General features: G+C 61.8%; 3 protein-coding genes across 5 annotated transcripts; 1 reads left to right on the top strand and 2 right to left on the bottom strand.

The window, feature by feature from the left end:
• Positions 1-407: 407 nt before the first annotated feature.
• On the bottom strand, positions 408-2,038 carry LOC107306904 (cytochrome b-c1 complex subunit 2, mitochondrial-like). The gene is made up of 3 exons (XM_015850315.1): positions 1,907-2,038; positions 750-842; positions 408-629 (listed from the first exon to the last, which is right to left on the bottom strand). Exons 1-3 carry the CDS (start codon positions 1,940-1,942, stop codon positions 423-425), a joined length of 336 nt encoding a protein of 111 aa, XP_015705801.1. The 5' UTR covers positions 1,943-2,038; the 3' UTR covers positions 408-422.
• Positions 2,039-2,100: 62 nt separating this feature from the next.
• LOC107306902 (ketimine reductase mu-crystallin-like) lies at positions 2,101-8,418 on the top strand. 3 transcript variants are annotated; one of them, XM_032441614.1, is made up of 9 exons: positions 2,101-2,353; positions 2,474-2,624; positions 2,840-2,902; positions 4,720-4,821; positions 5,002-5,185; positions 5,518-5,595; positions 5,787-5,942; positions 6,133-6,217; positions 6,590-8,418. In XM_032441614.1, exons 1-9 carry the CDS (start codon positions 2,181-2,183, stop codon positions 6,600-6,602), a joined length of 1,005 nt encoding a protein of 334 aa, XP_032297505.1. In that variant the 5' UTR covers positions 2,101-2,180; the 3' UTR covers positions 6,603-8,418. The 3 variants fall into 3 exon arrangements, with proteins under 3 accessions (XP_032297505.1, XP_032297506.1, XP_015705800.1); XM_032441615.1 differs by lacking the exon at positions 5,518-5,595 and having other exon boundaries at positions 2,102-2,353; positions 5,799-5,942; XM_015850314.2 differs by lacking the exon at positions 5,518-5,595 and having other exon boundaries at positions 2,106-2,353; positions 5,821-5,942.
• An 870-nt stretch (positions 8,419-9,288) lies between these two features.
• Positions 9,289-10,814, bottom strand: LOC107306901 (ankyrin repeat and SAM domain-containing protein 4B-like; the record flags this gene model as incomplete). The annotated part of the gene is made up of 1 exon (XM_015850312.1): positions 9,289-10,814. A coding segment is annotated over one exon (1,122 nt), but the record flags the coding sequence as incomplete, so codon positions are not given.
• Between the last annotated feature and the right edge of the window lie 217 nt (positions 10,815-11,031).

Here is an 11,031-nt window from a genome sequence, read left to right as displayed (position 1 = left end):
AGAGACAGAGACGACAAGAGACAGAGACGACACAGTGCCCAGGATCCATCCAGTGCTATTCCTGCAGGACCTACCCCAGCCGTGGGGGGGTTCAGAGCTCACCTTCCGCCTGCACATCTTCAGAGCTGCACTCAGGACTGATGGCAGCGACCGTGTGCCATTTGTTCTTGAATCTGCTGGCACACAACTACCCCCACAGCACCGTGTACACACACACATCAGGTGTGCAGTGAGACACACACACATCAGGTATGTAATGAGACACACACACATGAGGTGTGCAGTGACACCACAGAGCACAGCTCCACAGCACAGCACTGCCACGAAGCGATGGTGTTTCTCCTGCACTGACACCCCACGACCAGCAGCCCCGTGTGCCTGCAGCGTGTACAGCTCTTACACAGCACCGCACCTTGCTGCCCTCAGTCTCCTCCCACTGCACACAGCACCAGCAGCAGTGACTGGGAAGCAGCACGTACCAGGGGGGACGCCAGGCGAAGCAGGTGAGCGGCTCCCAGGTTCGTGGTGGTCTCGTATCTGCTGCCCGCCTTGATGAACACCCCGATCCTCGCGGCCGGGGAGAAGTTCTCCAGAGATGCGATAATTAACCCATTCGGTAACTTGGTGATCTGCGTTAGAAGCGACACGTGGGTCACTGAGCCGCAGCTGTACTGCTCAGCTCAGCTCTGCACGACTAGAAAAAAGGGAAGAGAGGAAAAGAGCAAAGCAACACCCGCACGGACACCGACCTCCAGCTCCTCGCTGTGCCGGGGCAGCTTCACCCGCTCTGCAGCCGCTGCCACCGCCACTTTCGGGGCTACTTTGAGTGAGTACAGCCGCTTCTGCAGGACAGAGCAGAGCAAAGGGGTGCGCTGTGTTAGTCAATGCCTACGTATGAAGGAAGCTGCTCATTTTGAAGCTGAAATACATTAAACAGCTCAGGAGCTCAGAGCAAAAACACACGCTCCCTTTTAATTCCTCCAATTGCTTTTCCATCACAGCTGAAACCTCAAATGTGCTCTGTGTAGAATCCACCTCCCCTGGCACTACACGGTCTGTACCAACACCGTGCAGGAATTAAAGCACGAGCTCCTGCGATCCCCGTCCATTGTGTGGGGCGGAATCACTGAACGCTGCGGGTCGGGACTCCAAGGACAAGGATCTGGGACGGCAGCTCCTCACCCGCAACGCGTGTCGGCCGAGGGGAAACGCCGCCAGAGCTTCACCCGGTGCCGGGCAGCGGCGGCGCTGAGCGCTGCGGGTCGGGAGGGACCTTAGAGACCGTCTCGTTCCAACGCCCCGCTACGGGCAGGGGCGGCTGCACGGCCCGGCTGCTCCCAGCCACACCCAGCCCGGGCTGATGCTGCCGGGCAGCGGGCGCTGCAGCTCCGGACCCGCAGTAGCTGCGGACACGGCGCGGGTCCTCCGCAGCCGCCCGGTGCCCGGCAGACACGGCGCCCCGCTCCGTACGGCTCAGTACGGCTCCGTACACCCGTACACCCGTACGGCTCATTACGGCTCATTACAGCTCATTACAGCTCATTACAGCTCCGTACAGCCCCGTACGGCCAAATCCGTACGGCCGCTCATCAGCCGCGGCGGGACCAGCGCAGCGCCGTGCCGGGGCCGTGCAGGCCGCACCGCGGGAACCGACCGAAGACACGGACAGAACCGGAACCAGAACCACAACTACAGCCGCTCCCGCCCTACAGCACCGCTCCGGCCCAGCCCGGCCCTACGGCCCTACAGCCCTACAGCCCTACGGCCTTACAGCCCTACGGCCCTACGGCCCCGCACCCCGCTCCGTCCCCCCGCAGTCTCCGGAGCAGCTCCGGCCCCGCCCCGCTCTGTTCCCGCTCGGTTCCCGCTCAGTTCCCGTCCCGTCCCGGTCCCGGTCCCGTCTCACCGCGGTGTCTCTCGGGTTCAGCACGAATCGCTTCATGGCGGCGCGCGCTGCGGGCACAACGGGACGGGCGTCCGCGGGGAGGACTGAGCCTTCCCGGCGTGCCCCGCGCCGCGCGGCGCTCTAGCGCTGCAGAGCCGGGACTCGACTGCTCCGTGGGGGCGGGGCCGTGGGGGCGGGGCGGGCGGGCCGTATTTAGGGGCGGGGCGGGGAGCGGGGACCGCGCTGCCGTCGGTGCGAGTTTGTCGGTGTTTGTCGGTGTTTGTCGGTGTCCGCCATGAGCTCCGCGCCCCCCGTGTTCATCAGCGCTGCCGACGTGGAGCGGCTGCTGCCCCGCGCCAGCCTGTTACTGCCGGGACTCGAGGCCGCGCTCAGCAACTTCTCGGCGGGGCCGGCGGGCGGCGTGGAACAGCCGCTGAGAGCGGTACTGAGAGTACGGCCGTACCGGGGGTGAGAGAGAGAGGGAACGGCGGGGGCTCGGCCCGTCCGTTCTGTGCCATCCATCCCGTTCTGTGCCGTTCGTTCTGTCCCGTCCGTCCGTTTCCCGTCGCTCCGTGTCCGTTCCCGCAGGTTCCTGGGGGTCATGCCGGCCTACAGCGCCGCTGACGACGCGCTGAGCACGAAGCTGGTGACGTTCTACGAGCCCCGCGGGGACTCGGCCGCGCCGTCGCACCAGGCCACGGTTCTGCTGTTCGACCCGCGCTGCGGGGCGCTGCGGGCGGTGCGTGCGGGGCTCCATCAAACCGTAACGGGGCGGTCAATGAGCGACGGGCCGCGGGGCGGGCGCTGCTGGAACCGGGACGGAGCGTTAAGGAGCGGCCGTTCGGGTGGAAGCGGCGGTTCTGAGGCGCTGAGGCCGCAGGGTCCCGGTGCTCCCCGTTACCCCCGTTACCCCCGTTACCGGCTCTTTGCTCAACGTGCCGGTTGTTTTGGCAGGTCCTGGACGGTGCCGTCATCACGGCGAAGCGCACGGCGGCGGTTTCTGCCATCGCCACCAAGGTCAGTGCTGCGCTGTCGCTGCTGTGGGGTGTCTGTCTGTGGGGGCGTCTGTCTGTGGGGGCGTCTGTCTGTGGGGGCGTCTGTCTGTGGGGGCGTCTGTCTGTGGGGGCGTCTGTCTGTGGGGTGTCTGTCTGTGGGGCGGCCGTGGCGGCGGCGCCGTCTGACGGTGCTGATGCAGCTGCTCTGTGCGCTGCCGGACGTGTTTGCCTTCAAATCAGCCCTTTTAAAGCGCTCCCGTCAGTGCCGCTGTGTGCGGGCAGAGCGGCTCGTCTCCAGCTCAGCCAGGTGACAGGGCCGGGACGTGGGGCCGGGCAGCGCCCCCGGTTCCCGTGCAGCGCTGGGGCCGCGCTCTGCAGCAGCACTTTGTGCCGGGCTGTGCGTGCGGCCCCGGGATGGAGCCGGCAGGAAGCGGAGGAACAAACCCATCCCAGCAGCTTCTGCTCCCGGCTGGAACCTGCAGCGCTCACGGACACGCTGCTCAGCTGCCGCCCGTCCCGCCGTGCCCAGCTCTGACCTGCTGGGCTGGAGGAGCTTTGGCTGCTGGGGGGTTCGTGTCGACACCCCCCACTGCTGATGTGCTGCTCCCGGCAGCGTCTGAGTTTATCTCGTAGCCGTCAGCGTGTCCCCTCGCTGACACTCAGCCTTCAAAGACACAACGCTGTTGTGCCGGGCACCTTTGAGGTTCGTGCTTCAGAGCCTTTGTAAGGAATGTTGCAAAGAGTTGTTGCTACTGAAAAACACAGTCAATGAGATTTTTTTCTCTTCAATTTTCTTCCAGCAGAACAAGCAGTGAGAGCCTGCACAGCTCAAAGGCTTTTCATGCAGGAGCGAGCGGCTGTAGTGAGAGCACAAACAAGAGACAAAGACGCGTGGGGCCGCGCTGCTCTGCTGCCAAGTGCTGCTAAATCACAGGCAGGAACTGAACCAGAAACGCAGCACAGACACGGAGCTCAGCCCGGAGATGTTTCCCTCGGGCATTCCTGCTCTTACTGTGCAGCGTTTCCTACATCAGCAGCTCCGCCATCCCTGCTGTGTCTGGGTGTCCTATGGGGCTTACAGGGTGCAAACACACAGCAGTACAGGATCTGGGAACTAAATGGATCCCCTGCTGTGCACATGGGAACAAATGTGGATGTAGGCAAAGAAGGAGAAAAGATCCCCCACAATGGTCCTGACGGTGGCTGTGCTGCTGTTGGTGCCTGGCAAGTGTGGTTACATCCACGGATGCTGTCGATCGCGTGTGACAGCAGTGAGCTGCCTGTTACTGAGACTGAATGCTCTGGGAGTGTTGTTAGCTGGGGGGGGGGCTGGTGCCCTGCTGGGACAGGGCTCAGCTGCTCCCCAGCCTGCGGTGCTGCCAGCAAGGAGCAGCCTGCGTCTCAGCAGCGCCTGCTCTTCCATAGTGCCATTATTCCTTTTGCTTTCTCAGCCCATCAGAAAAGGGCTGGGAGGATGCTGAAAGCGCGTCGGTGTTGGTGTGTTGTGGGGGAAGGAAAGGAGCCGGGGACTTTGCGATGGAGAGCCAGGCTGGGGTGGGGGATCGCCCCTCCTGGTGCCGGCCGGGGTCACGTCGTGCAGCACCCGGCGCTGCTCGCAGTGAGACCTGTGGCCTCGCAGCTGCACGAGGGGCCGCGTCGGGGTCTGTGTCACGGTCACACCGGGGGGAGCTGCTGGCACCGGCTGTTGTCGCTGTGTGAACGCACGGAGCCGTCGCTCTATTCCCGGATGGGCTCCGGGAGCTGCTTGTTGTTGTGCTGCTGGCGTTGGTTTGTGGCTGATCCGTTTTGTGACCCGTGTGCTCGTTCTGTGCCGTGCAGCTGCTGATGCCGCGCCCCGCAGCCGTGCTCTGCATCCTGGGAGCCGGCGTCCAGGCCCGCAGCCACTACGAGGCCTTCACGGAGCTGTTCGACTTCACGGAGGTGAGTGAGGGGCCCGTCAGTGCAGCCGGACGGGGGCCGCCACAACGGCCGCACGGAGCAGCCCCGCCCGGGGCCGCCCACCCGTCACACGGCGCTGAGGGGAAAGGACCGGCCCCGCAGCACGCACCGGGCGGGTGTCCCCGCTGCAGCCCCGGGCCGAGCCGTGCCGTTGTCCCGCAGGTCCGGCTGTGGAACCGCACGGAGCAGCGCGCGCTGCAGCTCGCCAGTTCCGTGGGCGGCGCCGTGCGCGTGTGCGGGACCGTGCGGGACGCGGTGTGCGGGGCTGACGTCATCGTGACGGTCACCATGGCAACCGCGCCGATTCTCTTTGGAGAGTGGGTGAAACCGGGCGCCCACATCAACGGTACGTGGAGATCGGCGCCATGTACGGCCACGGGCTGCGGGACCGGCCACGGGCAGCCTCGGTCCTGTGGGTTCCGTGGGTTCCATGTGTCCTATGGGTCCTATGTGTCCTGTGGGTCCTGTGGGTTCCGTGGGTTCTCTATGCAGCCGCTCGCTGCTTGCCCTGCCCTCCTGCAGCTCTGGTGCTGCTGTGATGGAGCCGGGCGCTGTGGGCGCTGGGCAGAGCAGCTGATCCCCCTGTGCCTCAGCTCCTATGGGGGCTCTGGGCAAAGGTGGCGCTTGTCAGGAGCACGATGTAGAGAATGTTGGATCCGCTTAGAAATGAACCTGCAGGGAAACTTCTGACTGAAACTGCTCCGGGTCTGCTTATGGAGAACATGAGGCCGTTGGTGGCTGGGGACGCTGTGCAGTGTGAGCGCTGTGCTGCCTCCTGCCTGCATCCATCTCTGTGTGCCCCGTGCTGTGCCCCGTGCTGTGCCCCGTGCTGTGCCCCGTGCTGTGCCCGTGCTGTGCCCGTGCTGTGCCCGCGCTGTGCCCCGTGCTGTGGCCATGCTGTGCCCGTGCTGTGCCTGTACCGAAGCACATCTGCAGTTTGCACGCAGTGTTTGTCCCAGGTTCTCACATTGTGCTGTTCAGCGGTCGGGGCGAGCAGGCCGGACTGGAGGGAGCTGGACGACGCGCTGATGAAGAGCTCGGTGCTGGTGGTGGATTCCAGGGAGGCGGCGCTGGCGGAGTCGGGGGACGTGATCCTGTCCGGGGTGAGTCGGGTGCTGCAGCACAGAGCGGGATGGAGCTGAGCAGCGCATGGGGAGGGCGGTGCTGGGGCTTATCCCCATAGGAAAGAGTCAGCAATGGGATAGCAACAAGGGAAGAGTTGCGTTGAGTCCCTTCTGCAGCACGTTTTAGTGCACACGCGATGTTACATTGGTGTCAACACGTGTTTTGCAGGCAGAGATTTTTGCGGAGCTGGGGGAGCTGCTGAAGGGAACAAAACCGGCACAGCCCGAGAAAACCACCGTCTTCAAGTCTCTGGGTAAGGGCAGCCCCTGCTGGCACGGCTGGTAGGGCCCGGCCCTCCATAGGGCTGCACACAACAACGCTGCTGAGAGCTGTGATTTGTCAGGGCTGCGGGGTGGAAGGTGATAAGGAAGCAAAGTAGTGTTGGGCAAAGTACGCTGCCCATTTCAGCATCGTCTGGTGTGAGCACAGTGCATGGAGGCAGCTGAGTGCTGCTGCCTGGTGATGGGAGCAGAGTGAGCTGCAGCCGTGCTGATGGGTTCAGCCTTACATCAGCTCCCCGCAGGATGGGCAGGACGCAGTGGGGCAGTAACTGCAGCGCTGTGGGGGGGCTGCCGGGGGGCGCTGTCTGCCTGCTCCCTCTGAGCCCAACCCCGTCCTGGTTCAGGGATGGCAGTTGAAGACACCGTAGCTGCCAAGTTCGTGTATGATGCGTGGTCAGCTGGAAACTGACGGGAGCTCCGTGATGCCAGCGGGGCCGTGACACAGCAGCAGATCACCCGCACTTGGTTCCTTGCATTTTGGTTAACAAGATGAATTCCGCCCAAACGCAGCTTTCAAGAATGACAACTAACACTTCGTGGGACCTCCTGTGTTTTCTGTACCTGTAGGAGCCTGCAGCACTGCTGGCACTGTCTCGCACGCAGTGCTGTGGGTGGATGTTGGCGCTTGCACTAACAGGGTCCTTCCACGCTTTGCTCTGCCCTCCCCAGTTATTTATGGTGCAGACCAGGGGTAGATCTCATGGTGTAACCGATCTGTTCCTACTGCAGTAACAGATGGTTTGGAGGCTGGAGCTCCACGCCTGGAGCTGGGATGGTCTCCGTGCAGGGTGGGCTGTGAGCGGCTCCTTGGCTGGGATCAGCCCCCCCCATTTCCTGCCCGCAGCCCCCCCTGGTTTTCATTAGGAGCACGTTCCCAGCAGGAGCCATGTACGGAGCTGTGCCTCCATACAGGTGGGCTTTGCCATGGGAGACCTGGCTCAGACAGACTGTACTGGATCCCTCCTTTGCTGCTTTTCCTGCCTGCAGTTTTGCCTTTTTCTTGCTGGAGGGACTCACCCAAAATGTCAGTGCTGAAAATGTGCTTTGATTTAATGTTTCCTTGTGTTAGCTGGGAGGTTTCCTCACTCACCCGTGGTGTCTGCAAGCTGTTCTCAAAGCGTCTTTGGGGCTGGAACACCATCTGACTTTGGCCAGTAGAGCTTGTAGTGCACAGGGAGATGGATTCTATGGCCATGCTGTGTGTCCACTGGTAATAGCTCTTATCCCAGTGTCTGTGCTGGGCAGCAATGTCTGTGCTCCTCCCTTGGCAGCGGAGCCAGGAGTGCTGTGCAGGAGGAAGGATTCCCATTCTGTGCTGTTATGTGGTGGCTGCACAGCGGGTCGGGCAGCAGCTGAGAACAGCCCTGGCTGTGTCTGCAGCCCGTGTCACAGTGCAGCCGTGCATGGGAGCTTTGTTTCTGCTGGTCTGCACCTTCCCATGGGATGGTCTGCCTGCCTGTGCCCTGCGAGATGTGGGGGGGGTGAGGGGGGAAGGAGGCCGTGGAGCAGCGTATGTGGGCACCTCGTTGGCAAGTAGGTACGTGTGGAAGGGGTCGATGAGGACGGTGTCAGTGCTGCTGGTGGCATCCGGAGCCATGAGCCCAGTGCAGGGCAGTGGGGAGCAGCAGTGTGGATTTGCATGGTGGGTTTGGGTGGTGGGGAGCAGGGAAGGGGGATCTGTTTGTGTGGGTAAAGGTGGGACTTGGCCGCTTTTGCTGCTTTTTTCTTTGTACTGATTGTGAAGTGCTGAGAAACGTCTGGGCTGTTACTGCAGTGCTGGGGAGCAGGGGGGGCTGTGGGCACAGCAGTGCTATCTGTGAGAGCCCCACGTCCGTATGGGGCAGCGCTGTGGGGTGGCTGTGCAGCGTGCTGCCTGTGGTGCTGCTCGGTTCATTGCTGCCTGCACTCTGCTGGTGTGATCCTGGACAAGCAGCCCGTGCTCACAGCGTCTGTTTGCAGTGGGAGCCGCTGTGAGCCCAGCTTCAGAACATGGGGCTTCCCACTGCCCCGAGGGGAGCCGGGCTGCTCAGCACAGTGGGGCCACTTGGATGCCTCCCCAGGTCTTTGTAGTGCAAAGAACAGGCCTAACTGCTCTGCTTCCTTCTTGTACCAATTAAGAGTCTCGAGATTTGTTGCAACAATCATCTGTTAAAATAAAATAGCTCCTGTTTGACTTGTTTTGTTGTCTGTTCCTCTGTTCTGGGCAGCTGGGTGGGCTCTGCTCTTAGCTTTGCTCTTGGATCAGGATGAAAGCACTTCTGGTGCTGCAGCATTTGCTGTTCTGGTAAATGTGGCTGCTGAGTGTGAGCGGAGCTTGGAGCTGCTCACTGGGCGGCTCAGCTCCCACCATTTACCTTCACACATACAAGGTTCTTGCTTCGTTAAGTGTTGGTGAGTCTCAGCCAAAGCCAACCCAGCACCAATCCAGGGCGGCGCTGCCCGGCCCATCCCTGTGCTCACAGCTGGTGCAGCGCAGGCTCAGATGGCACAGCCTGGCACAGGGAGATACAGCGTGCCAGGAAATGGCAAAGGTGCAGCACAAAGTCCAGCCAAGGAAAGCAATGGTGAGCAAATCAGAGAGGACAAACATGCAGAAAGGACGGAGCGCGACAAATGGATGATTAACCAGGAGCCGTTCCCACAAACAGCCCGTGCCCCTCCTGCCATGGGACCTGCTGGCCCTGCTCATCTGCTCCCAGCTGGGTGTTGGCACTGCAGTGCACTGCACCCGGGCTGGGGTGGCACTGAGCAGCAGCACCGGCTGCATGTATGTGCTGGGTGTATGTGCCGGCTGTGCCCTGCAGGGATACACGGAGCATCAGCTGTGCAGAGACCCCCGGCCTCCCAGCCCCGGGGAATCTCCTCCTGGGGCCGTTCGGGCACCGTGTGCTGGTGCACAGCCAGAGCCGGGCAGGTGCTGCTCACCCTGTGCCTCACAATGGGGATCCCAGGGCTCCTCAGCAGCAGAGAAACACGAGTGGCAGCATGGAGCTGTGAGATACTCCTGTCTATTGGGATTCAGGCACGAGTGGAGGCAACGAGCTGCAGCTGGAGCCAAGAGCAGATTTTATTCTAGCACCGAGAAGAGCAGTTTGCAGCGATGTGACACGGGGAGGGGGGTAAAGCTGGGAGCCCTGATCTCTGGGAGTGCTCGGTGGGTTCTGCAGGAGAAGGGGGCGGTTTGTTAAGCTCAGCTCTGTCACACCAGGGACCCCAGCCATGGAAGCAGCAGAACAAGCCCTGGTGGTGCCTTTGGCAATTTCTGTCACGTTCTTTTTGTGGCAGAATGTGCCCAAATCTGCACCGCACCCCGCGCTGCGCAGCCACCACCCGCAGCAGCTGCACGGCTCCGTGCAGGCACGGTTTGCTCCCGGCCTTAGTGCTGGTCTGAGCAGAGCCGCGTGCTGCACTGAATTGATCTCGGTGCAGGCAGCAGTGGGTGCTGTTCTACAGGCACGTATCCACAGTCTTTCCGGGGTCCTGGAACGCCTGTTTCCTTTTACTCACAGCACTCAGGACTTTCTTTCTTGGCCCCAGCTCCACCTGAATGCTCTGTAGGTCTTCATCAGAGCACAGCATCAGGGCCTCCAGATCCATCTTTTCCCTCATGAAGATGGGCAGAAACTCGTCCAGCATCTGTGAGGCCAGGAACACCTCCAGGGGGGTGCTGTCTGCTTCCTCATCGTCCCACAGCAGCTCCTCTTCCTGCCAGGGGACATCGGCGCTGCTTCCAGCGTCGCCCTCTGAGCTGCCATCGGCACCTTCCTGCTGGAAGAGCTCACTGGACATTTTAAAGCTGATTCCTTCTTTCTGGGAAGACACGGTCCCAGGATCCACATCCGCAGCCAAATTCCTTCCAAACACGATCTTCCCGAGACCTGGCCGTGTGAAAATGGAGAGCTGCCCATCGTTGTCCGCTAAGTCGTCCTCCTCCCTCTCGTCAAACAGGTGCATCACGCTCCCCCGCTCCCCTCCGTCTGCCTGCCCGTTGCTCTGTGGCTCCTGGCTTCTCGTGCTGCCGGCCGCCCTTTTTGCCTTCAGTTTGAAGGTGTCCTTCAGGTTTTTGGAGAAAGGAGCCGCTGTGTTTGACGTGAAGATCGTCGGCAGCTTCACCCTGGAGTGAGTCCCTCTGGAGGAGGCCACGGAGCCGACCTTCTCCTTCATGTAGCTCCTGTTCATCTCCTGCTGGTGCTTCTCCTGCCGCTTCTCGCACTCCTTGACCTGTTTCTCCATGTTCCTCTGGGCCTGCGCCTTCAGTTTGGAGACCTTCCTGGGGTTGGCCACGTTCTGCTCTGTGGCGGCTCTGTCCAGCAGCCGGACGCACTCGTGGCGATCTCTGCTGGCAGCAACATCCAGCGCCGTGCGGAGCTCGTTGTCCAGGGCGAAGATGTTGGCTCCGAAGCTGACCAGGAAGGAGACGCAGTGGATGTGGCCGTTGCAGGCGGCGTGATGGAGCGGGGTGTTCCCCCAGATGTCACATTTGTCTGGATCGCCTCTGAGGAGGAAAGCAGCACAGAGTGAGGACACGTGGGGGACAGCAGCACAGCGGAGCACAACAGGCACCAGCCATCACCTCCACTATACGCAGCATGGTGGCAGCAGGTTGGCATCGCTCTGACCTGGAGTGCTGTGCTGCGCCCATAGCACACAGCATGAGCACACAGCATGAGCACACAGCATGAGCACACAGCATGAACACACAACATGAACACACAGCATGAGCACACAACATGAGCACACAGCATGAGCACACAACATGAACACACAGCATGAACACACAACATGA

This window comes from Coturnix japonica, assembly GCF_001577835.2.
Source record: "Coturnix japonica isolate 7356 chromosome 14 unlocalized genomic scaffold, Coturnix japonica 2.1 chr14random1018, whole genome shotgun sequence".
NCBI classification, from domain to species: Eukaryota; Metazoa; Chordata; class Aves; order Galliformes; family Phasianidae; genus Coturnix; species Coturnix japonica.
This window is presented reverse-complemented; position numbering and strand designations above follow the sequence as displayed.

What these genes read in the sequence shown, in the direction of transcription:
- LOC107306904 (XM_015850315.1), bottom strand. Translation starts at nt 1,942, where the DNA reads ATGAAGCGATTCGTGCTGAACCCGAGAGACACCGCG. An exon ending in TGAACCCGAGAGACACCGCG is followed by an intron (nt 843 to 1,906) that starts GTGAGACGGGAC and finishes TCTGTCCTGCAG; the next exon opens with AAGCGGCTGTACTCACTCAA. An exon ending in GGCACAGCGAGGAGCTGGAG is followed by an intron (nt 630 to 749) that starts GTCGGTGTCCGT and finishes CTTCTAACGCAG; the next exon opens with ATCACCAAGTTACCGAATGG.
- LOC107306902 (XM_032441614.1), top strand. Translation starts at nt 2,181, where the DNA reads ATGAGCTCCGCGCCCCCCGTGTTCATCAGCGCTGCCGACGTGGAGCGG. An exon ending in AGAGTACGGCCGTACCGGGG is followed by an intron (nt 2,354 to 2,473) that starts GTGAGAGAGAGA and finishes CCGTTCCCGCAG; the next exon opens with GTTCCTGGGGGTCATGCCGG. An exon ending in GGGACGTGATCCTGTCCGGG is followed by an intron (nt 5,943 to 6,132) that starts GTGAGTCGGGTG and finishes CGTGTTTTGCAG; the next exon opens with GCAGAGATTTTTGCGGAGCT.